This window comes from Lathamus discolor, chromosome 1 (assembly GCF_037157495.1).
Source record: "Lathamus discolor isolate bLatDis1 chromosome 1, bLatDis1.hap1, whole genome shotgun sequence".
Taxonomy (NCBI): domain Eukaryota; kingdom Metazoa; phylum Chordata; class Aves; order Psittaciformes; family Psittacidae; genus Lathamus; species Lathamus discolor.
In genome coordinates this window covers 141,136,937-141,163,883 of record NC_088884.1, presented here as the reverse complement: position 1 = coordinate 141,163,883, position 26,947 = coordinate 141,136,937, and the positions used below count along the sequence as shown (strand labels likewise).

Genomic DNA, 26,947 nt, shown 5'->3' with positions numbered 1-26,947 from the left:
TAAATACTGAATAATTAAAAACCTACATATGACTTCCTGTATTTCTTTTGCATTTGTACTTACAAATGTCATGCTAGTAGTGCAATATTATTATTGTTATTCATTATTATAAGCAGATCATTGCTCTTCTGTAAATTAAATTAAACAGGGGGTGCTCAGATGATTTCGGGTAGCTAACCTGAATATCTGTTCTGGTAGCCCACCAGAATATCTGTTCGGCTGGCAGCCAGCTTCTGGCCTCCCTCTTTGCCAGCAGTGAGGCAAGAGCAGGCACATAGCAGGCTGAAGGCCCGAAAGACTGTTCTGGGAAAGAGTGTCTTTCCTCTCTGCTGAGTGTCTGGTCCTTTCTGCAGTGCACGGTACACCTCTGCTCAGTTTCTTGAGAGAGCTGTGGGCTTGCAGCTCCCAGAAGGATGAATGGCAGGAGTGGACTGTGGGAATGACTCAATAACAGCCACAGTTAATTTGCTGTTTATTGTATTCCAGACTCACATCAAACGTGGTGATCACATGAAGGGAGCACGTATGCTTATACGTGTAGCCAACAACATCAGCAAGTTCCCATCACGTAAGTGTCATCAGTGTAGCTGGGCATGCTGTGTACTCTGCAGGAGAATTCATTTACCATTGCACTGGAAGAGGCATTCTCCTCTTGGGATCCTGTAAGGCACACAACAGCACAAATGCACAGTGTGCGCTGCCATCCTCCCCAGGGCAGCTCTTTGGCATAGGGCCCCCAAGATGGTTTCCTCATGAACAGTTTCATCTGTCCTTGCCCACCATAACTGTGGTCCTGAGTTGCCTAACCCAAACACACACACAGGGTGTCAGGATCGTGTGTAACCAACTGATCGGTTTGTGACTTCATCACAAATTTGAATCAGTCTTCTTTTGAAAATACTTTTTGGGTACATGGAAAAAGTAGGCTAAAATGTAGACTTTAAACGGTGCAGACCAGATCTGGGAGAAACAGTTATCATCAAAACATGCCTGCTGCCCTGCTGAGCTTCAGGAATGTGGAGAGGTGAAGCCCTGATTTTCTTGTATATAGGTACAGGAATTGCACAAATTGTGCAACTGTATACCACTGAGGAAGAAAAATACTGTCAGTTTTCATTAGCACTTTTTTAGCTGCATTAGCTCAAAGGCTTTCAATATTTGACATAATTGTTTCTTTCTGTTACAGATGTTGTACAAATTTTGACTTCAGTTGTAATCGAGTGTCACAGAGCAGGACTGAAGAACTCAGCCTTCAGTTTTGCTGCTATGTTGATGAGACCTGAGTATCGCAATAAAATAGACCTTAAATACAAAAAGAAAATTGAAGCAGTGGTCAGGTAAGCATTGTTCAGCTGTACTTTCAAACGTACACAATATCAAGGCTTTATCAGCTTCGGCTGCTGCAGTATCAGCATTATGTGCTCTTCTGAGTTAGACTGCTGAGTAAAATAAAAATGAATGGAAGGGCAAATAAAATATGAATTCTTGAAAATTTTCTTCCTCCTCTGAAGTTCTGTTTTGATAGATCCTAGCCAGTGTTTTCTGCCAGAGAAGGAAACATAGGTGAGCATGTAAAAGTATATGTAATATTTTCCTTATTCTGCTAGCTTCTAACCTTTCTGAGGCTCAGGGACATGCTGAGCCCATATGGGTGTTTTAGGTATTAATTCTCTAAGCTCTCCATGAGCTTATCTGGTCTCTGCTTGAAACCATGTGCATTTTCACCAACAGGTGACTCCCCTGACAAGAAGTTCCATTGTGTCAAGACTGGTCCCAAACTAGTTTAATGCAGGGCCGTGTACTTTTCCTCTTGGGAGAGGTCTGGCCTTCTCTGTCACTTCGGATTTTATAGACCTCTGTTTTTGCTTATTCCTCCTCTATCATCGGTCATGTGTTTTCAGGACCTGAAGAGTCCCAGCTTGCACAGCTGTTCCTTTATGGATACTGATCCTTACGGCCTTTCTCTGAAACTCTTCTCCAAAGAGAGAGTAAGAGGCAGGACTAACAGTATACCTTGTATTTAAGATGTGCACAACCAGTGGATTTACACAGTAGCAGAATGACTAGGTTCGTCCTACTTGATTTGCTTTGTTTTGTAGCACATATTGTAATTGAAGATCCTGTTCCTAAGCCACAGCAGTTCAGAGCCAATCATCTTATACATGAAAACTCTATTCCAATAGGTCTTGCTTTGGCTTCCCCCCAGCCTTGTATTTTCTTGTCACAAAGTTGTTCTGGCATCAGTCTGAATATTACATACAAGCTGTGGTGTCACATTATTTTCACTTGCATGTTACAAGTATACAGAACAGCAGTAGGTTACCACAGCTGTGTACTTTAAGAACCCTTTATCCTACTGCGTTTAATACCCTTGAGCTACTTAATTAATGCAAAGTTCTTTCCTTGTACCTGCTTGTTAAGACTTCCAGAACGTTCCATTAAGCTTCTAAAATAACATCAGTGCTAAAAGCCGCATTGACTCATTCTGAATCTATGAAACAGGTTTATTCATACCTCAGATTGCAAGGGAAACATACATGTCTAGGCTTATAAAATGAGAAATTAGGCTTTCTACAAAGTATCAATGTAACCAAGGCAGCCACCTAATGCTCTCCAAGGTTATTAGGCTAAACATTAGGAAGTATCCTCTTCACTGGAAAATATGCTAAAAGTGAATCACAGAATCCCAGAATCCCAAGGGTTGGAAGGGACCTCAAGAGATCATCTAGTCCAACCCCCCTGCAAGAGCAGGGTAACCTACAGTACATCACACAGGAACTTGTCCAGGCGGGCCTTGAATATCTCCAATGTAGGAGACTCCACAACCCCCCTGCGCAACCTGTTCCAGTGCTCTGTCACTCAGTTCCATAAATGACTGAAAGTTAAGGTCACGTAAGAAATCTGAAAAAAGGTCCAACTCCTTAACCCAGGTGCTGTCATGTCTGGATCAGGACCATCACTCTGAGAGACACGGAGATGAACATAAGCCTGGGAAAGGCAGTGTTACAACCTGTTTAGTCCTACCCAGATGCCTGTTCATTTCTTGTTACTTCAGTTCTCTGTGGTCACTTCTGCCACAGAAAACCACAAATAGAGAAATCGTAGCTTTATACATGAGTTTCAAAAGCTTTCAAAGTATTATGACCCATTACAGCTTTTAAAAAGTTGCATAGTTTCAAATTAGATGGAAAGTTACATATTTTTGAATTTACGTAACTGCAATGAAGCTTGGGTGGCAGTTAAAAGGAATTACCTGGTAGAATACGACATACATAGCAACTTGCAGCTCCACAACTAACTCAAAACACTTGCTAAATCTTAAAGGCATTGATTGTAAAACATCTTTGGTCAAGTTCAAAGCACTTGAGGTTTTTATCCACTTTTGTATGTTTCTTCTAGACATCCAAGCACAACAGCGATAGAAGAGCCAACAACAGCCTGTCCCTACTGTGCGTTCCAGCTCCCAGAGTGTGAACTTCTGTGTCCCAGCTGCAAGAACAATCTCCCGTACTGTATTGCAACTGTGAGTATCTGCAGCATCTCTGCAGTGTGAGCAGGAATGCAGAGCTGCTCTTTCCTTCTAAAAATAAGGTCATCTGAACAAAGCTTGTTGGTAAATTCAAGCTAGATAATGGTTTTGTGATTAAACAGAATTGTGTGGCTGGTGCCTGCCTACCTAAGCTCAGCCCTTTGCTCCCATGTTCCAGAGCTCAGAGCAATAATGGCAAGGACAGAATTTCCCCTTTCTTCTTCCATGTGCAGGAGGCTTGCAGAGGGCACAGCTCTCTTTCCCTGAACTCGAGGCTGCCAAGACTTCAGATAAATAAAACACACCCATAACTGAACCACTGCAAAACCTGTTTGGGGGAATACCCAGGGTGTAGCAGAATTTTTGGCACTTCCAAGATTAAGAAGTAGTTCAGCCACTGACCTAGTACTGAGAAGGTTTTTTTGTTTCAGGATACTTTAAAGCATACTGGAAAGGTATGGGTTGGTGCCCTTCCCCATGGAAGGGACATGCATCCTACTGGTACCAGCATGAGTACAAAATCTCTAGACTGAGGTTAGCTACTGTATAGTTAACACTGTTTCTGTTGGGTTCAAATGTCATGCTAGAATCACAAGAAGAAACCTGAGAATTTACTTGAGCAGGAATCCAGTGTTGGAGTTAACATTCTTTATTAAAACAAAGGAATTAAGTCTTACAAAGAGTAGGAGCAATAATCTATTTTTAGTTACTCTTGTTTTAACAGAGTAAGACAACCAGTGTATTTTAGAAGTATTATCTTCATGAAATAAAACAAGGCTTTTAAACACAGTTTTATGAGCCAAATGATACATATTCATCTGTATTTCACACCATTTACTTAGGCTCCAGCTTGGTTACAGCTCATTAACATCACAGGTATTGGTAGCATCATTAGGAACGCAGCATTTTTAAACACGTTACGACAGCGTCAACAGTCTGTGTTGCGTACTGTACTAGAGCATAAATCTCTATGTATAGTTCAAAGTGCTGTTGTGTGTGTTTTTAGTATTGAAAAGGTACATATGAATTCTTGCTATCAAAAGCAAATTAATAAACCATACCCCAAATGAGGAGTCACCTCTGTTTAAAGAGGCAGTTACCAGGCACTCACTATGCTCACATTTGTGACAGCACTAAAAATGACCTCCTGGGCTCAGGTAACGCGGCTTCAGGGCTTTCATTATGTGTAACACCAGGAATCCCAGTAGTTTCTGTGCAACTCTAGCCACATGTACAGGTGACATTCTAGAACTGCTACACAAATCATTTTAAAAGTTGTGATTCAATACACTCTTAAGATTTCTTTTTTTGAGAGGAATGCAAATTACAAGGAGAACACCATCTCACCGAGAGCTGCTTTCTCATGACAGACTTTACACAGGAATCCAACACCAGTAACACCATTTGGGGTTTTAATTCCTCAAGATACTCAGAACTCAGTTGCTGAGACTTTTCCACACTAACGGGTACAAAACTAAATGCCCAGGTACTAGGCCAGCCAGTGCCTTTTAATTACTTGAGGCTTTTGCCTGCAGGGTCGCCACATGGTCCAAGATGACTGGACAGTCTGCCCGCGCTGTGACTTCCCTGCCCTTTATTCAGAATTCAAAAAGTAAGTTGAGATCTTTTTTCTACTGCAGTACTCCAATGTTTGATCATATTTTAGCAGCAAACTGCTTCATTTGGTACTAAAAACGGGTAACAGCTGGGTTGGGGTGGAAGAGGAATCCCTTTATTTGGTAGTCTCATCTAATATACAGAACATCACTTCAAAGTGGACCAAAAACTGCAATAAAGAACTCTACCAGAATGCAGGGCTGCAGCACCACGACCAGAGATGGACGGACTTGTGCAAGTTCTCAGCTCCTTCCAGGAAGACAACCTGATGTGGGGCAGGGGAAACACGGGCACAGCAGCAGTCACCAAAACCAAATACACACAGTACTAATGCAGACTAAGGCAGCAAAAGCCTCTCATTCCTGATAATCATCCATGTGGGAATGGGACAGGATAGCTCTTGTTCAGATGTCAGAACTGTGAAGCTGCAGAAACTTCATGTTCTAGGCCAGGCTTCTCTGCATATGTTGTACTTGCTGTTGCTCTGGCCGGTATTTGTTACATAGCACAGGTCAGAACTTTGCTCTGTGCTTTCTGCTTCAGGCCTGGCTCTTCCTTAGAAAAATGTTATAATTCTCCTCTGATTCATCACCCTTCTTTTGAAACAGCATGTTAGAGACTGAAAACACATGTCCAATGTGTTCTGAAAGGATTGACGTTGCTCATCTTAAGAAAATAAATGATTGCACACGGTATCTCACACCAGAAAATGGGGACCAATAATGCAGGTATGTGCTAAAGCCTGTACTTTTATACTTAACGGGACTCATTTGAGGGGGGATGGAGAGTGTTTCCCAGCAAGGGAAGTGCAATGTTCAGGGATCTAACTTACACTCTGGGTCTGTGCCTCAGATACCAGAGACCCAGCTTTATCACCTCCTCCTTGCCCCTCAGGCATGCAGACACCAGCAGGTTTTGCTACTGCAACTAACCTGATTGTTAAATCATTTTGGTAGTGAGGCTTTAAACCACTTTACCTCTTTGATCACGTTATCATCTGTGGCGTGTTTGTCCTGAACACCAGCTGGGCTTTAGCAGCAGCGAGAACAGGCTGGAGATCGCAGCAGCATCAAAGGTTTATGCAGAGCTACCAACAAGTGTTTAAGTGGAGGAAGAGAGAGATGCTAACTGGAAGGAGCAAATCTAAAAGGCAGGTTACATGATCTTAGCTTCTGTGTTTAACAGAATATAATCACAGGGTAACAGCAATATAGTATTGGCTGGACATACTTGTATTTCAAAGTGACAAAATGACACCACTGCTCTGCCTGTACCATGCACTTTGATCCAAGGCTGCACTTTTAGTTAAAGAAACAGTAACTGAAAAGGAGTTAAAGAAATTCCTCATTGTCATGGTTTAAGGCCTGTCAGCAAGTCAGCCACACAGTTTCTGTCTCACACATCCCCCCCCTCCCCAACTTCTTGCCCTCCCCCTGCTCCCGGAGGGATGGGGAGGAGAATCAACAGAACGTAACTCCACGGGTTGAGATAAGAACAGTCCAGTAACTAAGGTATAACACAAATCACTGCTGCTACCACCAATGATAATAATGATAAGGGAAATAACAAGGGAAGAGAATACAACACCTCAGCACCCGCCAACCGATAACTTACACCACCCCTCCCACCTGAGCACTGACCTCTTCCAATGCCGCAGTGCCCTAGCCCTTCCTGGTAACTCTCCGTTACATCCTGGGCATGACGTGCTGTGGTATGGAATACCTCTTTGGTCAGTTTGGGTCAGGTGTCCTGTCTCTGCTTCCTCCCAGCTTTCCCTCCTCACTGGCAGAGCATAAGCCTCATAAAGTCCTTGGGCAGACCAAACATTTGAGCAGTAACTAAAAACATTGGTGTTATCAGCTCTGTTCCCAGGCTGAAAGTCAAAAACACAGCGCTGCACCAGCTGCTAAGGAAGAGAAAAAATGACTGCTACTGCTGAACCCAGGACACTCATTAGTAACACAGTCTGTGAATACTTACCTACAGGTCAGAGTAATGCTATAGGTCAAAGTAATGCACAAATGATACTACAAATCATATATACAATAAAAAACTTTTTTCTCCTAGTCTCAGAAAGCTGTTGCTTGCTATCACAGTCTGACTGACCACCTCTGTTTTCTTTCAGAACAGCATGTGTTGTCTGGCACGCAACAAGGAAAGCTCCATCACTGCATCACACTTCTCTTCCCTCTAGGATTTAGTAGCAACCACATGTCACTTTATTTTATGATAGCCTGTAAATACTTAGCTTTTGATAAATTTTGTACTTTCATTGTTATAGTAATAAAATTGATTGATAATTCTTCTTACCAAGCCAGATGTGTGTTTTATCTGCACCAGAGACAAACCAAGGGGCATTCTGTGTTATGGGAGTGGCAAAACCGCCAAGGTGTCTCTCTTCAGCATCAGATCTGAACTTTTATGACTGTTTTCTATCAAACATTTCCTACTTTAAGTATTCTTTTCTGGGTTTGATTAAAGATGCAGCTCATACAAGCACAGGCTCCTCATGTTTTGGAACTAAACCCCTCACTGCTTTTCTGTGCTTCTGCCTGAACAAAGGGAAGTTGTTGGAAAAGAATACCACATCCTTTACATGAAGGAAAGCCAAAACCCTGAAGCAAAGAGAGGGCAAGATAACACTCCACAAAATTACCCAAAGCTTTAAGACTCCTGTGAAACATTTTATTGCCATTTTATACTCTGCTTAATTTCTACAATGTACAAAGACACCATTTAGGATTGGGGCGGGGGGTGTGTTGTGTCGGGGTGGTGCACCATTTACAAGAGTTCCCCACATAACATCAGGGGATTTGTTATAAAAAAGAAGAAACAAAACCAAACAAAGGTAGAGAAGTCCTAGGAAGACTCAGCACAGATGCCAGGTAACTAAGGGCCACGGTTTTGTTCTGTTCATGCACCCCAGTGTCTGCTGCACAAGGCTACTTAATAGCTTGCAATGTTGTAGCATGTTAAGAGTAAGTACCACACAGCGCAGCGCCAGAGTACGGTAGTTACATCACCTCTACAAGAGGAGCATTTTCAACACACCAGTTATACCTTCCCAGCTCCAGCACTGGATATGTGTCATGGTCCTGCCACAAGTCAGATAAACAAAACTGCATCCAGAGCAAGATTTTTTACTGTTTAATGTCTTGTTTTCTCTTTTCTTTTCCCTTCTTTTTTTGTCGTTTCTTCATTTTTCTCTCTTTTTGGCAGCTTGGAAGACGACTTCACCTTTTTTTGCTGTAAAACAATGTGCAGAGAGTTTTAAATTCAACTGCAACCTGTCAAAAGCACAAGTCAAAATGCTGTCAGGGGTAAAAGAAAACAGTCTTTCCTTCTGCTCCCTTTTGAGGTATGAGGTTTAAATGCCATGGGGCATACAGACTCTACAATATTCAGTCCTGAGGGCTGACCACAGCTCCCTGATTTGGCAATACGTACAAAGGGCATTACTGGAACTGTCGTCTGGGATAACCACATGCAGAGACCCGTGGCTGCTCCTTACCAATGGCACCATCCCCACCAACACTTAAAAATACTACTAAGTTTTGGAATTGCGTGCAGCAGTCCCGAGTTCTCAGTGACACCTCACTGAACCAACACTCGGGCAGAAAGCAATGGATGGGAATAACTTCAAGACTTTTTCACACTGTCACTAGTTAAGAATTTAAAAGCTGAGAGATGATGCATTCAGCATCTACTGTAATGTTTCCCCCCCCCCCCATTCAGATGATGTTCCAAGTCCTAGAAATGTAATTAAAAGAAGAAAACACAGTTCAGCGGGGTAATTTTACACTGTACAAACTAAGTCACCTTAATCATCGCGTCACTGTCAACTGTATCTTGCTCATCTTCATCAGATTGGATCTCTTCCACATTAAAGTCTTCGTTCATTTCTAAGGTGGACACAGATCCTGACTGCCTTCTAGGTGTCTTGACAGAATTAAGTGAATACGGAGTCAGATGTGCCTCTCTGTTGTAAGCACGTGTAAAAGCTGCTTTGACCTGTGAGGTTGGAAGGAAACACTATGAACATCAGCTTAGGAACTGCAGATTGCTGGCTAACCAACTCCTGGCTAGAGATTCCACATCATCTAAAGGAAAAGGAAAGATACGTAGAAGAGGACACTATCTCAAAAGGACGTAACGTCTAAGAGCTGTATGGTGAAGACTCATTTTGAGTCACACATAATCCTTAACTAGAGCATGCATCTTCAGATGATTCTTGCTTAGTCCTCCAATAATTTCAACACTGTTATTCTGCTGCCCCCGACCCAAGTCACACACTCCAAAGTACTCTCAGCAGCACTGGACACCGGTCACGCTGGAGCAGCATATGCGGCCAAGGTCCAAGCACCCAACAGTAGCACTGCTTTATTTATCACAGGGAAAATCCTTCTCTCCCTGAGCACTTGATCTGGGATGGGGAGACCATGGTTAAGCTCTCACATCTGCCTAGTCTGTAGTAGGGACCCGAGCTTAAACTCACCTTATATGGCATGAGGGTCTCAGCTACTGGAGTGGACTAGGTGGATACTGGAGGGGCATCACACACAATTCCTCCCAGGTTGGGCAGTTCAGTCTAACTGGACTGTGAGAGATGCAAGCTGCAAGCAGGCTCCTAATTCAGTGTCCACACCATAACAAATGTGGTGCATCCATCCTCCTTTGCACACTGGTGAGTAAGGCAGCGCTGTGCTGTGCATGAAGGGCTGATACAGCTTATAGCCAGGGGCTCCCTTGTAGAAAGGCAAAGCATTCCCTGTCCCTTCTGTGTTCCATGCCCTGGACAGCTGACTCCCAGCACAACTTTACACCAGGAACAACAGGCATAAGATTCCTGAATGAAGCAGGCCTCACTATCTTTTAGGACCTTCAGTAGTACGTTTGACAGCTGATTTACAAAGACTACTATTAATTAGGTTACAGTTACTAAGCAGCTGCACCTACTTCAGCATTTCAGCAGCACATCCATACCACAGCTATTATGCTAGGATTTCTTTGTAAAGACACCAAAGGAAAAAAAAAAAACTTGTCAGTTTTACCTTGGGATCCAGCTTTGAAAAAGCACTGGGTTTGCCTCCCCACGTGCTTATTTCCATGATATTGTCGACATCTTCTTTCATCAAGCAGTAAGAGTCCATGAAGGTTATAGCTTGCTGTACACCATCTGCTCCAAAGTCTTTCAAGGGCTGGACAAGCGCATCCCGTAAATACGACAAATACTCCATGTTTACTGTCCTCTTGCATGTCTGGGTTCTTTGTCAAATTAGAAGTAGTAAGTGGATGTGTACACCGCCACTACTCAATTCTAAACACAAGCTACCTGTAGGTAAGGCCCTCAGCAAATAGACAATCAGCTGCCTTGAGAGCCAGCAAGTGGTACTGTGCCACTCCTGCCATACCTGCACGAGGGATGACATGAGGTATTCAAACACCAGTCTGGGGAAACACATCCCTGACTGAGACACAGTTTCAGGGCAGAGGGAAGTCACGGTGCTGCCGACTTAACTAGAAATATTTGCAGTATGGCCGCTGACCAGATTAAACATTAGAAAGCGTCACCAGCAACACAGGAGCATTTTCACAGATTGTACATTAAGTCTGTGCCAAGCACAGCAAGGAATTAATGGCAGGTAACGCACTAGACAAGAACTACACATATAACATATTTGATATAAACCAGAAGAAGGTCGGAAGTACCTGAGACTCATGTGCATTCCCAGTTCTTGAATGATACGATCATGTTTACCCGTGGATGAAAATTTCCCCAACCAGCTGGGAAAGACAGGAAACTGGGACATGGAGCCTCTCATCAGCTCCCCTGGGAGAACACTGGCGTAAATAGCCTGAAAAAGTAACACACATGCCCAGCTCAAACCACAGTGAAGCAGTCTCACTGACACAGTGACATACAACCCCACTTGTCTGCATGAAAGGGAGCAGGACAGTTCCAGCTTATTTTAAGAGAACTCTTTCTTGGTTGCTTGTTTCTCTTCAACCCTTCTTAGGGTACAGCTTCATCTCTTCTGCCACCCTGTCTGTTACCATGTTCTAAAATATCTGCGAAATTATCTGTTTTAAAAGCCACTTAAAGAAAAAAAGACCACCCTTGTTTCTCACATCCAGTATGGAGTGCAGTCAGACCAACAGCTGAGCATGCAAATACCTGCTGTCCTCTCCAACAGACACATGTGGTGAAGGACATATTTCTGAAGAACACCCTGAACCTACACAAAGTCAGCTGGGCAGGTTCCTAAGCAACTTACCAGTCTGCACCTGTGCTAAGCATGGGGTGAACTACACGCACTCCAGAGATCCCTTCCAACTTAATCTGTGGTACATTCTCTGATGCCAGTGATAATCTTTCAAGCACAAGTCTTGTCAATGTTTCAGTGATCAGCAGAGAGTACAGTGACAAAGCTTCAATCCTTTGTGCTTTGAGAGATACCAGCCTGGTGAGAGGCTGGGATAGGAAGCACGTAAAACAGAGTAGGCTCATAGCTGCACATCAGAAGTGGTGTGTGCCATGTGCTCCTATGCTTCAGAACGATGAGGCAAGGTTTTTGAAGTCTCAGAAGACTTCATCTCAAGATAGAGTGTGGGTTCAACAATATGAATATGGGAAACTGCTCTCACCAGCAACACAGACAACGCTGCATGAAGTGTGAACTTCACAGGTCATAAAAATGATACTGAAACATCAATTTCAACAGATCAGTCTTTTATACTGGACACCAATAAAGGACATGAATGCAGTGCTCACCTGTGTTGGAAGAAGATTCCAGTTTTGCTTGCTACGAATCTGTCTGTCCACTATATCACCATCACAGATACTATCAGCTGCTCTACTCAAGAGCACCAAGTGCTTTTTTAGATTTCCTCTGGGAAAAAAAAGCAAGTTGACTGTATTACAAACCAGAAATACCCAGACAGGTTTTAGTCTAGTTTTATGCCCCGACACAAAAGCCTATGTTAATTTGGGTACGGAATAACTCACCCAGCAGCAGCCGGTTTCACGTGTACGTAATTCTCTTGGACAAAGAGAGGTGCCAGGGAATAATCATGGAAGAAAAGATCCAATTTGTCTATGAGAGACATACGAGAAGCCTCACCTCCAGCAGCAAAAACCTTCCGGGCAACGTCAAAAGGGCCCTAAGTAAATGGTATTTCACAGCGTCAGTGGGTTGCAGGTCAACACAAACAATAAGACACAGCTCAATATCAACAAAAGGACTTTAGTGATGGTACCCAACAACACCTGGACTCATCAATACATAGAGTCATAGAATCATAGAACAGTTAGGGTTGGAAAGGACCTCAAGATCATCTAGTTCCAACCCCCCTGCCATGGACAGGGACACCTCACACTAAACCATCCCACCCAAGGCCTCATCCAACCTGGCCTTGAACACCGCCAGTGATGGAGCACTCACAACCTCCCTGGGCAACCCATTCCAGTGTCTCACCACCCTAACAGGAAACAATTTCCTCCTTATATCCAATCTAAACTTCCCCTGTTTAAGTTTTAACCCGTTACCCCTTGTCCTGTCACTACAGTCCCTGATGAAGAGTCCCTCCCCAGCATCCCTATAGGCCCCCTTCAGGTACTGGAAGGCTGCTATGAGGTCTCCACGCAGCCTTCTCTTCTCCAGGCTGAACAGCCCCAACTTTCTCAGCCTGTCTTCATACGGGAGGTGCTCCAGTCCCCTGATCATCCTCGTGGGCCTCCTCTGGACTTGTTCCAGCAGTTCCATGTCCTTTATATGTTGAAGACACCAGAACTGCACACAATACTCCAGGTGAGGTCTCACAAGAGAGGGGCAGGATCACTTCCTTTGACCTTCAATGCTTAGTATTTCCTTCCTAGTACTTCACCGGTTTTGAGAATTCTGGTTTACTTCTGATATTAAGAGAATTATCTCTTAAATAGAGGACTTAGGATGAGCAATATGAGCTTCATAATTGCATCTTACGTAAGCAACCAACATCTAAATACATACTCACTCCTGGATTTACTGTTTTTCACCTGTCTTTGCCAATTTTATAGCTCCCTCCATCTAGGTTGTCAGTGCTTTAGAAGATGCTTATAAAACTTAGTGATTATATTAGAATATATGACAGTAAAAGCCAATCCAGTATTTTACACTTACCAGTTTGATATCCTTCTTGGCTCTGCTGGCATCAGTTTTAGCCTCATCGTAAGTCAAAGATTTATCTTTTGCACACCACATATTAAGGTTATGTAAAACCTAAAGAACAAGATTTACAATTTGGTAGCATTAAATGGAAGACTCAAGCAGAAAAGAAGTCTCATCTCTATACATAACGATACTGTTAAAATACTACAGCTGAAGTCAAGGATGTACGTATTATGTGCTATCTGAGTGGACACTGATGTTTAATTGGCACTGACCTGTCTGATGTCCTGATTTGCTGCCAGGATTATCTCTTGCATAGCAGGTGGTGGAATTTTTAAGCCTTCTTTAAATGCTATAGACATCATGGCACCCTGCAATACACACATTAATTGTCATTAGAGAATTCCTGCCAGTTCTTCCCCCTACAGAACACACTGACACCTCTATGAAAGAGCATCATCATATCTCTCTAGGTTTTTAAAGCACATATAATTTAAACTTTCTCTCAAACACAAGTCCTCCCATGCATCATCCCAAACATAAGCCATCCCTTTTTTAAGTGTAAAACCTTTACACCTTTTTTGGTGTAAAAAAAAGCACATGGTCATTAAAAAAAATATATTTATCTTTGGATGTATTTAAGATAGACTTCTAAAATGTGAAAGGCTTTGGGTATTTCATTCTTTGGGAAGAAAAACTCAAACAACCCCTTTTGAAAAGCCATTAAGTTTTAGATGGTGTTTCCAATTTTGTACAAGTTCCACCACATGAAGACAAAAGTTACTGATGGTAATCCAGTGTAGCCCACACAGCCACAGCCTTCTTACCTTTATCTGTTCTAGACGAGGTCTCTGAAAACGAAGATCAAAACAGTAGTGGACCAAGGAACGCATTTTAGGATGGTTGCGATCGTTACACATACAGATGATGGGGACCTTTGTGTGTCTAATCAAACCGATCAACTCCTGTGATTTAAACATGTTACAACGACTACGTCAGATAACTCGGAAGACAAGAATGGTTGAAATGTAATACCAAGCAGCATTTATCCCCACCTTAAATCAGACCCTTGAGAGGTGCAGTCTATAGACCTTTTTCTATTACAATCATGCTTCTACACAGTGAAAACCCAGCCCCTCTCCTACTTCTGCTTGCTATTCTATTCAGAGCTAGGTTCATTTGTCTAAAGGCCAGTCTGACCTGGCCTGTGCCCAGAGGGAGCACAGTGCAGTCTTTCTGACTGCACCCTGCCATAAACAATGAAGAAGCAAGAAGTAAAAAGATCAGCACTTCCCTGCCCAAAGAGCTCAACCCTGAGGCTTCAGGATCACTGGGCTTACCAGAACAAATTTTGCCTGCTCTAATGAAGGTGAAATTCAGTTCAGTTTTGTATTCCTGCAATGTAAATGTCTCCATGTGAACTAAAGATCTGTTTTTGTCAAAGTACTGTATGTGATCACAGGAATTCTTCAGAAGCTAAAACTGGAGCTGCTAAGGAGAACTAAGGATAATACTGCCTATGCCACATTGTTTATTCAGTGTTACTGCCTCCCAAAGAGAGCAACCATCCCAACCAGATTACAAACCCCCCACTGCAGGTAGGTGTCAGCTACAGAGACTTTAGGATCAATTAACCTGTACAAGAATAAACATCAAAAGCGCACACACCCAAGTTCATCACTACAGGTGTCTTTTACAGAGGTATCATTTTTCCCCCCTCTACCAGTGCATAATCCTTCTTACAAAGACAGACTTCTAACAGAGGCCAGATAAACTACTCTACAGAGACTTTCTATGCACCATGGGCTAAGAACAGCAGAGTGGCCTGAAACATTTAGTGCTGTATATGGTATGCACTCTCAGCAATGGCATTAGCTAACAGCTACAGGAGTTTCACCTGAATCCCTCCTCTGTCTTCATTGCCTGCCATACCATCCACTTCATCCATGATCAATACATGTTTCCCGCTAACTGATGAGGATGTGCCTGAAAACGAATATGGACAAAAAAAAATGAGATGGAAATAAAATATGGACTTGCTCAGAGTTTTACATAATGCTTTACAGGTTAGGTAACCCCATCTTAAGACAACTGATGTGGTGGTAAAACTCTTGCTCTACCACTTATCACACGGATTTATGATCAGAGAACAGAACTGACTATAACCTCGTGTCATCTTCCAAGAAACAAGTCCCATGCAACAGAAAAGCAACTGCAGAGTTCTCGAGCAGTTTGTGCAGATTAACAATTTATGCTAATAGCAGGATTTAATTCTATATCCTGCTAATAGCAGGATTTAATTCTACAATTGAAGATGAAATAAAACAGCTTATTAAATGAAGCCATCCTCACTAGGGCCAGATCCCTCCACATAAGAAGTTAAATTCCTAACACTTGTGCAATAAGGAAGTTCTGTCCCTCCTGTAACCAAACCCTTAACACAACAAAAATCCTTCTTCAAACAACAGACATACCAGAACAGAAGTCTTTGATGCTGGTGTTGTTAAGTGATTCAGCAACTACTTCCTTTAGACTGTTCTTACTGCGAGTGTCACTGGCATTCAGCTCCACATAGCTATACCCCAGTTCCTAGTCCAAAGAAAACCACACAAAATATGAGAACACAGATCAGTGAAAGAGCATATGTGTACTCAGAGGTAGTATCGGTATTTCACTGTTCCAGAAGAAAGCTCTTACAACACTACTTTCACACCTAATTTCTGGCTTTGATTCCTTTCTCCCCTCTACTCTTTTTCTCTTGCACTCCAAAAATATTTATAATCACACATAATCACAGATACGTCCAAATGAGAACTTGGGGGCTGGGGAGAGGGAGGAAGTCCGCACAGTTTTAGTTCTGGAAGATGAACAGAACTGCCACCAGGGATAGAAAAAGAACTATAAGCCAAGGCTGCCTAAGCTCTGTGGTATTTCCAGCTGTGTATCAAAGTCTTATGCACAAAGAAGCTGAAGAAAAGAGAAGCTTTTAACAGCTAGGAAATGAATGGCTCCCCCAGCAGTCTGAACACTTCAGAACAGGGCTGGGCTGCACGAAAGTCCCTGAAAGAGCTTAACCCAGCCACTCCTTTATCCGCAAACTCCCCTGCCAGGGCCATGCCCCAGCACTCCAGTGAGCTACACACAGCCTTGGTCTCTCAGCTTAAACAACCCTGTTTTGTTGGATGTTCCTGTGGGGAACAGTGAAATGCTTTGCAAAGACCTGAAGCAACTGTGAGCAAGCTAGGCTGGCAACCAGCAGCAGAAGACCACACTAGTGCAGAAATGAGCCCATGCAAGCACATCCAGCTTTTCTGCAGGTCTAGTTTTGGGTACGGCATCAGCTTGCTGGCCTACACCTTTAAGGCGAAGGCAGAAGATTGGGAGTTACACTATACAACTCAAATACTGCAGTAAGTTATCACTCCTTCCCAGCACACGATCAGGTAGCTGAGAACAGTTCTTTGGAACCCTTCCAAGCTGGTAATACCATATTCTAAACAAGTTCTTGTAGTTCAAAGAACAAAAATACTCTGTGAAGTGTTACAACAGCACTATTAATAAGTCAGCTTTAACAGCATTTCTACAATCTGGAGGTCTCAGCTGATTCTCATGACAGTTAGTGGAACACAGTGTTCAAGTAAGTTAGGGAAAACTGATTTCTAAATTCAGATTTAGAAATGATCACAGAGTACTGTCAACTTCTCTCACTCCAAAGTACCATTTGAATTTAGAATGAGTCTGGGAAACTGCTCTTTGTTACATATATAAAAGCCATGGCCAAGTCTTTCAAAAGGTTGCCAGAATTTGACTCCCACTAAATTCAGTTCAAATATTCTCTGACTTGTAGAGCTAGTGCTGAATGCTCAGTTTTTGTAAGCCATCTTTAGTTGTTCAGCACACTGTGGCATGCTTCCTCTCAATATAACACAAACACAGACACCCACTGCTACACTCTCACCCCAGACCTGACATAAAGGTATCTATAACTTCCACGTATTTTCACCTGTAACCCTGTTCTGAGCAGGCAGAGCTAGGTTAGGGGAGACAATGGCCATTCAAGCGATACCCACCTGCACACCGTACCTGTACCCAGATACAGAAGCAATATGAACAAAACATGTTGGGAACATGTGTCAGTATGAACTCACCTTACAAACCAAAGAAGCTGTAGTAGTTTTACCAACTCCAGGTGGACCAGAAAGTAATGCTGCTTTAAAACCAGTACTATCATCTTTGCCTCCAGTTTTACTGTTCTTTGCTATAAAAGAAGATTCCAGGTTTTACCTAGGTATGTATTACAAAACAAACAGCATACTTCTAAAGGTATCAAACATCATTGGATGTTTTTCCTTATTTAGGGCCTGGTATTAACATCAAAAAATGCATACACATCTGCATCCTAACTGTTTGAGGAAAAGCAGTTTAAACCATCTTAATTTAAGACCTGCAGTGATTCTAAAATGAAAATAGGAAAAGTGCTGTGAATGTAACAACAGCTATTTCAGCAATTTCCTCACAAACACAGAAGAGTAAAAGAAACCATGCACCCAAACAAATTAAACTAAACCCCAAACACACCACAGAAAAATCCCACTACCCACTATGGTTGAAGTGAAACTGAAACACTATTTTAAACACATTAAAAAAACTGTCTATAGGATGACTTACTACACATGACATGGAGTTGTCATATGTGTAAGGCAGAACCACGACCTTAAAAATTCATCTCTTCCCCATACATGACAGCAGCAGTTTAGACATGATGCCATCCTGTATTTTCACCATGTGTACAGACAGGTTAGCGCTGGCCAACATTCTCTTGGTGACAAATAATTCAATAGGCCATTTTAAGCCATGGCTTTCTGTTCTGTTCTGGGGAGTGGGGAGTGGTAAGGTAACAACTGCTTCACCAAAATAAACCTCAGGCTCAACTGATACTAAAAATTCATCCAACTGAACCCTCACTCCTGATTTCTAGAGCTGCTCTGCTATCTCAAAGGCCCATAGTGGTCCAGGGAACCAATCAGTGTGATTGGCATGGAGGAACACAGAAAAGTTAACCATGCTAGTCACCTTGTCCATCCTCCAAGGCATTCTTGTGCCAGTTTCTGAGCCATCGGAGCAGTTTATTGGCACAGCTTTGCTCACCCTGCTGTCCAATTACTGCCTTAAGAGATACAGGCTTGTATTTATCCACCCACAGTAATCTCTCTGTTCCATCTTCATTAACCTCAGAAGCCAAGTTCCCCTTCAGACAGGAGGCTTCTTTCTTCTCTTCAGTCTGCCTTTTAAAGTCTGTAAGTTTTTGCAGAACAGTGGTTTCTCTCCTGGCAGATTTGACGGTATCTCCTTTTTCAGGAGTAGACTTGTATTTTTTGCTATCAGCTTCCCTTTTGAGGGGGCTAAAATTCCTTTTTCCAGCGTCAGCTTTCTGTGGTGTCTTTTTAAGTCTTGACTCCGCTTTCTTTGCCTTAGGAAAATAAAGGTAGCAAAATTAAAGGGAAATTAAAGAAAAAAAAAAGGCAAAAAAGCACACAGTGAATAAATGGGCTGTCTTTAAACAGCTCCGTACTGGAGTGGTTAAGAAAGTAACAAAACCCCTTTGGCTCCCAAGTCTTAAACACAAATAGAAAGTTTTCACTTTCAGTACTTTTAACACAGAAGGTTGAACAGACAAGCACACGTGTTACTGGGACAGAAGACCAAAATGCCTTTCACTTAAAGGCAAACCAAAGGGAAAAAATAAACAACAACCAAAACCAAAACCTAAATTTATAATAAACAAACCTCTGTTTCAGCTGCCAGCTCATATTTGGACTTCTTGCCTGGCATAGTTCGAATGAGATCAAATAGGCCGTCCTCATCAACAATTTTTGTCCCTAAAGCTGATGCCTGGAGCAAAAGCAAGAATTTCAAAGGGAAGTCAAGTTAGGAGTTACATAATCCAATTCAAAAGTGCTTTCCAGAAAAGACTGTGTTTAGGAACCCAACAAAGAAAAAGGTGTTTATACATCTATACACACACATACACACACACGTATATGCATATAAATAAATGTATATGTATATAAACAAAAAACAAAACCAAGCCCTAAAAGATCAGGCAACTTTTCCTTTTAACATACACTTTATTTGTAGTACTGCCTTGTTTTGATGGAGATAGTGAAAATCAGTCAGATGTGAACAATTCAGTTTCACTTCTCTTCCACTCAGGCGCAGGAACACTCACCTTTTCACATTTAGATTGGCCACAGTCTCGCCCCTTAACCAGATAGTTTGTCTTCTTGCTGACATTTCCAGTGACTTTTCCACCGTAACGTTCAATCAGAGACTTGGCCTCATCTCTCTCAATACACTCCAGAACACCTGTAATTACGAATGTGAGGCCTTCCAAGCAGTTTTCAGCTCCCTGAGAAACAGAACATTGCAGAAAATGCCATTACCCGATGCAATTCTACCAAGTACCTCTTCACAATGAGCTTCTTTAACCCCCTACTATGTCAAGTACCCCACGAAACTTCAAAAATAAGCCTATCATACCTAGCTAGGTACTAGTTCTAGAAGTTCAAAAGCCATTAAAAGGAACAGCTAACCAACACAACACACATTGTTTACCTGACCAACCATACTCATAACACTCTGTGCTTGAAGCGCAGAACGTCAAACGAGTGACAGCAGTCTTCCAACTTTAAGACCAGTAACTATTATTCATTATCATGACTTCATAAACCAAGTACTGAATTTAATTTCTTAGTATATTTCCTTACATTTAGTCACTGCTTTGGATTACAATTTAGCTTCTTCCAACACACACTTCCTATTTGAAAAAGACAAGTTTTTAAACAGTTTAGTTGATACTTGTTAGACCACTTCTAACAGGAAGTCTATGATCCACTCCAGTTCTACATACGGAATTCTGGTGTAGCCAAACTTACCTGGGGTATCTCTTTGGAACCCAGCGCTCTTGGACCCTCACGATTAAGGAAGCTTCGGTAGGCTTGGTAATTGATTCGCTTCTTTTCAGAGTCCTCAGGACTTACAGACTTGGGCAGGAGAGAAAAAAAAACTTACTACACGTACCACGTATTTAAAACCAACAAAACAAACTGAAGCGTCACAGTTTAAGACATTTTTATGCACCTAAGGAAAAAGATCTAAGACTTGTTTTTAATTTATTAGCATGCAACACTTTTCCAGCTTTTTTCCTGTAGTTTTACAATTGTTAGGAACTTAAAGCTTACCAGAATTCATATTCTTAAAAGCTGCCCAGAAGAATCAAAGTACCAAGTTACAAGAGTGACACATAAACAGTAATAAGTGAAAAGTATTTTCCTGCCAAAAAATGCTGACGTTTCCTGGCAACTAAAATCACTTTGACAGCTCCTACCTCAGCCTTCTTGGGAGAAATTTTCTCCTTCTTTGGTGTTGTCTTCTCTTCTTTCCTGGAAGCAGTTTTTTCTTTTGATATTAAACCTTGAGCACCTCTTTCCTTTTCAGCCATCTCTTCTTTTTGTTTCAGAGATGCAAGCCTAGAGCTAGGTTTCAAAGGCAAGGTCTTATCTGTCAATTCTCTTGCTGTTCTACCATCGGATGACTGTGGGGATAAACGAGAGCCTCCTGAATTACGCTTCACAGCGTAATTTTCTGCTTCACCCATCGAGGTTGTTGCTTTCACTTGAAAAGAGGCAGAGGCAAGAGAGCACATACATAAGAATGTATCTAGTTAATATTATAAATTGGTGAAATATTTTCTGTATTCTGCATCCTACCTCTTTCTGCTTGCTTATATTTTTCTTTCACATTAGGACTGCTCTTGATGCTCAACACTGTTTGTTCTCCTCCTGAATCTTTCCGAGCCTAAATAAACACACAATGCCAAAGTCAGAGATGCATGTCTCAAGATACTATTAAGTCCAGATCCTGGAGTTTTGCTACTGTTAAGTACAACAGACTAAATGAGACCTAACAAAGCTGACCCTAGGATAAGTCAGAATGCAATCTCTATCAAAGGCAGGCAGATAAGCAAATTCTGAACTCAGCCATGCACATAAATTCCTTAAGTCAAAGACCAGACAGACTTCCAGGTTACAATAAATTTGAATCCTAACTGGTTACTGATTACCCTAGAAGTACTAATACTTTCTAAATTAATATTAGCAACCCTAAATTTTAAGAGCCTTGAGGTACAACCCAGCAAATATCTTACTGTGCCTTACATTACAAGCTATGAGAACTGGGAAGATTCCCACCACTGGGGTTAGTCTCAAAACTCTCAATATTCCACCTTTCCCCTTCTTTCAAAGCAAGGGGAGTATTCTCCTTCCTTTTATCACTCTTCAACTTGTGCCATCGACTTATTTTACTCAACCTAGTCCTTCTGAACCAATGGAACTATGGCGGATCTAAAGCACGTCCTCAGCAATACACTTTACTTCATTAGAACTTGGCATCAAAATTCCATTTCAACAGAAGCAGAGAGCACAAAGGTACAATAATGCCTATTGTCTGATTAGGAAGGACACTATTTACTGAGTGAGGAAAATCCAGGAGGAAAGTACGAAAAACAAATGCTTTCTTAATGTTTCTAATGCATTTGCATAGAAGTCTCAACCCAAAGGTTAGGCGTCTAAATAAGAATACTCCCTGTAATCCAAATTCTAAAAAATAAAGATTAAAAAGAATTAAGAATTCTACCTTTTTCTTCTGCGGTGTTTCATCCAACATGGCCAAAGTTCTGGCAAATTCTTCATCTTCATGCAGCTGCCTCTCCAGCTAAAAAAAAAAAATAAAATAAAATAAAAAAAATATATTTTTAGGCTCATGTCTGACAAGTTTTAACTCTACTATAATTTTTTAGAAGTCTATGTGCTGTTAAAGACAAAATCTTCATCTGAAGCGAGGCAGCACACAGCTGGAAAAGTGCATCCTACCAGAGACAAATTTCTGAAAACAGCACTGAAGAATTACCTGATTTCCCAAAAAGAGCCTGAAGTCTAGCAAGAAAAGTACGGTTTGGATTTGTTGCACTAGAAACATTAATAAGCTCATATTATCTGTTTTCAAAGAGGTTTTCTGTTCCTTCATATTTGTTATCGTTGTATGTCCTTTTCATTTAAAAAAAGAATATCAAAACTTGAAGGCAGGATGTCACAACAGCCAGTGTGCACTGAGATGCAACCTGCTGCCTCTAGAAACTTCCAAGAGCAGTCCCAAGAGGCAAGCAGAAACAATGCCTGCCAAACATTCCAATATCTCAATAATGAATGTTTTATTCTTATTTACTGCTAGCAACACACATGAAAAAATTCTGGCAGTTTTGGAGAATTCAGCTATTGCCCTGGGCCCAGCTCTTGGCACCAGTTCTATTTACTTTATGGAAACAAGTACTTTTACTCTTTAATATTTCTACTTACATGAGTGATTAACTTTGACAGAAAAACCAGTAAGAACAAATAGTGCACATGGAATATGAGAAAGTTTATTACTTGTTAAAAACAAAGCCAAGTTAGTTTCATTTTTATTTCACCTAAGAAAATAAATGTTACCTCTACAGTGATCATCAGGTTACCTTTCCTATCCAATACTGTCCCTTATGGAAAACTTCTCCTGTTGTTGAATAGTTCATATTGATGCCAATAAATATTGACTACTGTTTTAACAAAACAACAACAAAAATCCTTTCATAACTGTTCTGAAGATCAATGTGCTGGCTAGAAGGTAGTCCTGGGCTCAGGACAATCAAACAGATTACTTTTACAGGCATTATTTTTATGTGCCTATAACAATGAAATGCATCTATCCTCCTTGCGTACAGTGAGAAAGAGGGAGGGCAGCAACTACCAAATGCAAACGAGACTGAGGCAGAGATACACCTGAAATAAAATATATTAATTTGATGATACATACAGAAGATGAGACTGTAACAGACATGAAAAGGGGTAATGGGTTTAAGCATAACCAGGGGAACTTCAGGTTAGGTATAAGAAAGAAGTTACTTACTGTGAGCATGGTGAGACACTGGAATGAGTTGCCCAAGAAGTTGTGAATGCTCCATCCCTGGCAGTGTTCAAGGCCAGGCTGGACAGAGCCTTGGGCAACATGGTCTAGTGTAAGGCGTCCCTGCCCATGACAGGGGGGTTGGAACCAGATAATATTAAGGTCCTTTCCAACCCTAACCATTCTGTGATTCCATATTCATTTCAAATGAAAGGTAATACCTTATTTTTCCTGACACAATGCCTACATTCTAATTAATTAAAGCTAGACTCATTATACCTTGGGGGGGAGGGGAGGCATGTGTGTCAAGAATGAGATTAAGTTTTGCATGTATGATATATTTATTTCAAGTGATACCCAATATTATTGATAATAATAAAAATATGTTGATAATATTATCAACATATGGGAAACAAACTTTTTCCCAAAATCAAGTAAATATGTATGGCAAGCATACCTTTTCCTCATATTAGCATTAAATCAAACAGGAAAATTTTTCTTAAGTACAAGAATGATGACCAATGAAACAAATCATGGATGACAAAGGCTTAATTTTCACTCCAAGTAATGGGAAAGGTGGGACTGGAAGGGGAGGAAGAAAGATACAGAACGTGAATTCTGTGTCAAAAGCAGCATTATTATAGACACATCAATTCATCGTCTGCACAGGTAAGAGAAAGTCTGAAGAGACAGAAGACAGATTAAGTAAAATGCTATTATGTAACTTAATGACCATAAAAATAACTGTGACTATGTTTACACATACGTGCTCAAGTTAAGTATACAGATGAATTTTATAACACTTACTTATATCATACATGGAAAGTCCATATTAGTTTCTTAATAAAAACAATTTTAAATTAAACAAACTTCACTTCAAAGAGAGCAGCGGATTTAGAGAGCTTTTACCTCGGAGTCTTCTTCAAGCTGCAGCTGCCTAGCAATGGCCTCATCATTCAGTGTGCTGTCTCTGCTTTGTGCAGGCTATATTTAAGAGAAGAAAAAAAAAATGAAAGAAAAAAAGAGACCAACAGTTCAGTTTCCCCAATATTGCATAAATTATAATAATTTAATCTATATAGATTCATTCTGTATACTTCTAGAAAAGAACTGGGAATGAGACATGCAGCATTTTATTCCTAGCTCTCTAACCTAAACATTATTAAACAAGGCTGCTTTCAAGAGATTTTATTATTCAAAACAAAACCACGCTATAATATAAATACTAATTTCTTCTAACAATGCTGAACATCTCTGAAGCTATCACAGTTGGCCTGCTTGAAAGAGAAATCAGTAACTACATTGTGCACTGTTAATTTCCTCCATACTTTAGTACTTTTTTATTCCATGAATATAAGTGCCATAAAGCTTGAGAAAATAACCTCCTGCCCTCCACTGCCAACTGTAAGCTACCCCATCCACTCACTGATCTCAGAAAAATATATCATTTAAGAAGCAGCAATAGGGAAAAATACTACTTTCAGCTTTGTGCTATCTTCTCGAACACGGAAATGCAACTCTAAACTTGCATTTGAGAACTCAATATGCCTGCACATATCATCAAAATAGAACTTATACTTGAGTGGTCATTAAAAAGTAACATTAAGTAGGACAAGCAATTAAGTACCTCCTTGCAGTCATTAAATTGGCCATTTGATCTGCTATCAGACACATGAGCAGCCTACAGCAACATCATCAGTACTCACTTCTTTCCTCTTACTTGCTACCAGTTTCTTTTCTGATCGCTGGACACTACTTGTCCCAAAGTAATCAAGTGCTGAGGTGGGAGTCTGTTTCACTGGAGATAATGGTTTGCTTTTAGTTCGTGGTTTTACATCTTCCTTTTTCACTGCAGCTGTTCCTGGACAATTGACTGCTGACGTCCCATTCTCCTTTGGTTTCAGAGAAATTCTTTTATTGACAAAGTCATCTTCTTCATCTAAACAAGAAGAGTATTCTATTACTTCTGGTACACAGAACTGATATTTGTATAATGGAACTATCAAGAGAACTATTCTGGCAGATTACATCAACTCAGATACTAAGAAAATACTACAGGTGTTTAGAAGTTATGAAAAAAAGGCTGAGTTGTGTAATACATAGTATTTAGCATCTTTAATAACATAGCTCAATTCTAAATAGATTGAGTACTGAGATAAAAACATGAAATTTGTTACTTGTGTTCATACATTACCTCTCACTTAAAGAAGCTTGCAAAGAATGCCTTACCTTCTTACATAGGGAAGACTATAAACAGAAGATCCAGGTCACTGAAACTTGAACCCTCCCCTTAACTAGCACATCAAATTGAACAGCACAACTGTTCCTTCACACAAAATGTGAAGTACAAAGCTACATTGATTGTATTACTTTATAGTACGCATTAACAGAGCGGCTAATATAGGCTTTGTAGACATGTATATTCTAAAGAATCAATCAATACTACGCTATAAACCAGGGGAAAATACCATGCATTTACAACATATTTATGACAGCTTCTTGTATAATCTTACTAGTTATTTTTAAAGTACTGCTCATAACTTATGAACGTTTTAGAAGAAACACTTCAACACCTTTTTACTTTTTCCCTTTTAGTCTGAGATTCCATCAGCTATCGTACGTTCTCTATATGCCTGCACTTAAGCACACTCTCCTCCCAGTGCAGTCAAAACCATCTTAAATATAGCCATTTCACAGAACACAGAAATCAAACAATACAAATACAATCAGCATACAAACCAGGTTTTTCAACTTAAAAGGAGGAAAAGTGGCACACACAGTCTCATTAAGAATTAGCCCACAGACCACTGAACAAAAGAAAGACTCTTTATAGACTTTTCTATAGTAGCCAGGATGTGATCTTCCCAGCAATGAAAAAGAGGAGGGTTTGATGGCCATTCATTCATTCTGGACCCAAACTCTTCACCCAGCCAATCAATCAACAAAAAGATTACCAAGAACTTCAAAGAGTTCTGTATCAGGTTGTGAAGTCTTACTGACAGTTATACAAATGAAACTCTATCACTGAGGCATACAAAACCCTACAGAGATCATTGCCAAATAATCAGGCCAATATGATAGCACAGAAGACAAACATCACTGAGCAAACTACTAGATTAGTGATAAAAGCACTTAGTGAACTCTTCTAAAAACTCAAAGTGTGCAAGGGTTAAGAAGCAAACTTCAAGAAAATCACCAAAATGAACATTAGGCACAAAGAATAAAGCACAAAGACTTGAGAGGAACAGAAACACAGGATGTCTCATTTGCATGCCTGTCACTGAAGTCTGGTTTTACTTTTCTCAAAGTAGAGATATTTCAGGCATTGCCATCAACATATCATAAACACTGAATGTTCTAAACACCTGTTTTATAACCGAACTTTGACAGTATTATCACAGAAATACATTGTCCAGTCACCTCTAATTTAAGCCCCCCTATTTCTTTGCATACAAAAATTTGTTTTCTTAATCCCTAAATTAAGATTATGTTATATGTGTGTTATCTATAATTTGTTATATATTAGACAGAGATAGAGGAAAACAAGTTTTCTGTTCATTTCACCTTTTCTCAATGGATGGTAGTAACAAGAGTGCTTTAGCCATCAGCTGGAATTTTCTGCTACTGAACACTTAATACTAAGCAGAATATAACAAGT

At 40.8% G+C, this 26,947-nt stretch overlaps 2 protein-coding genes across 7 annotated transcripts in view; one reads left to right on the top strand and one right to left on the bottom strand.

Moving 5' to 3' along the window:
• WDR19 (WD repeat domain 19) overlaps window positions 1-7,459 on the top strand; it is a 45,217-nt gene extending 37,758 nt beyond the window's left edge. For 3 of the 5 annotated variants that reach the window (XM_065698848.1, XM_065698821.1, XM_065698858.1), the window contains 6 exons: window positions 487-568; window positions 1,187-1,337; window positions 3,400-3,523; window positions 5,065-5,141; window positions 5,755-5,874; window positions 7,272-7,459. In XM_065698848.1, the coding sequence (XP_065554920.1) occupies window positions 487-568; window positions 1,187-1,337; window positions 3,400-3,523; window positions 5,065-5,141; window positions 5,755-5,869 (549 nt within the window). In that variant the 3' untranslated portion in view covers window positions 5,870-5,874; window positions 7,272-7,459. Of the gene's footprint in view, window positions 1-486; window positions 569-1,186; window positions 1,338-3,399; window positions 3,524-5,064; window positions 5,142-5,754; window positions 5,875-7,006 lie in introns of all 5 variants that reach the window. The other 2 variants (XM_065698839.1, XM_065698830.1) reach the window with 2 other exon arrangements.
• Window positions 7,460-7,809: 350 nt separating this feature from the next.
• RFC1 (replication factor C subunit 1) overlaps window positions 7,810-26,947 on the bottom strand; it is a 40,194-nt gene continuing 21,056 nt past the window's right edge. For both annotated transcript variants that reach the window (XM_065698881.1, XM_065698871.1), the window contains exons 5-25: window positions 24,996-25,228; window positions 24,199-24,273; window positions 21,988-22,065; window positions 21,063-21,150; window positions 20,681-20,967; window positions 20,229-20,336; window positions 19,523-19,702; window positions 19,081-19,185; window positions 18,367-18,763; window positions 17,442-17,551; window positions 15,768-15,882; window positions 15,191-15,279; window positions 14,121-14,258; window positions 13,569-13,664; window positions 13,306-13,404; window positions 12,153-12,307; window positions 11,919-12,036; window positions 10,856-11,001; window positions 10,198-10,411; window positions 8,966-9,157; window positions 7,810-8,392 (exon numbers count right to left, since the gene is read on the bottom strand). In XM_065698881.1, the coding sequence (XP_065554953.1) occupies window positions 8,294-8,392; window positions 8,966-9,157; window positions 10,198-10,411; window positions 10,856-11,001; window positions 11,919-12,036; window positions 12,153-12,307; window positions 13,306-13,404; window positions 13,569-13,664; window positions 14,121-14,258; window positions 15,191-15,279; window positions 15,768-15,882; window positions 17,442-17,551; window positions 18,367-18,763; window positions 19,081-19,185; window positions 19,523-19,702; window positions 20,229-20,336; window positions 20,681-20,967; window positions 21,063-21,150; window positions 21,988-22,065; window positions 24,199-24,273; window positions 24,996-25,228 (3,122 nt within the window). In that variant the 3' untranslated portion in view covers window positions 7,810-8,293. The remainder of the gene's footprint in view (window positions 8,393-8,965; window positions 9,158-10,197; window positions 10,412-10,855; window positions 11,002-11,918; window positions 12,037-12,152; window positions 12,308-13,305; window positions 13,405-13,568; window positions 13,665-14,120; window positions 14,259-15,190; window positions 15,280-15,767; window positions 15,883-17,441; window positions 17,552-18,366; window positions 18,764-19,080; window positions 19,186-19,522; window positions 19,703-20,228; window positions 20,337-20,680; window positions 20,968-21,062; window positions 21,151-21,987; window positions 22,066-24,198; window positions 24,274-24,995; window positions 25,229-26,947) is intronic.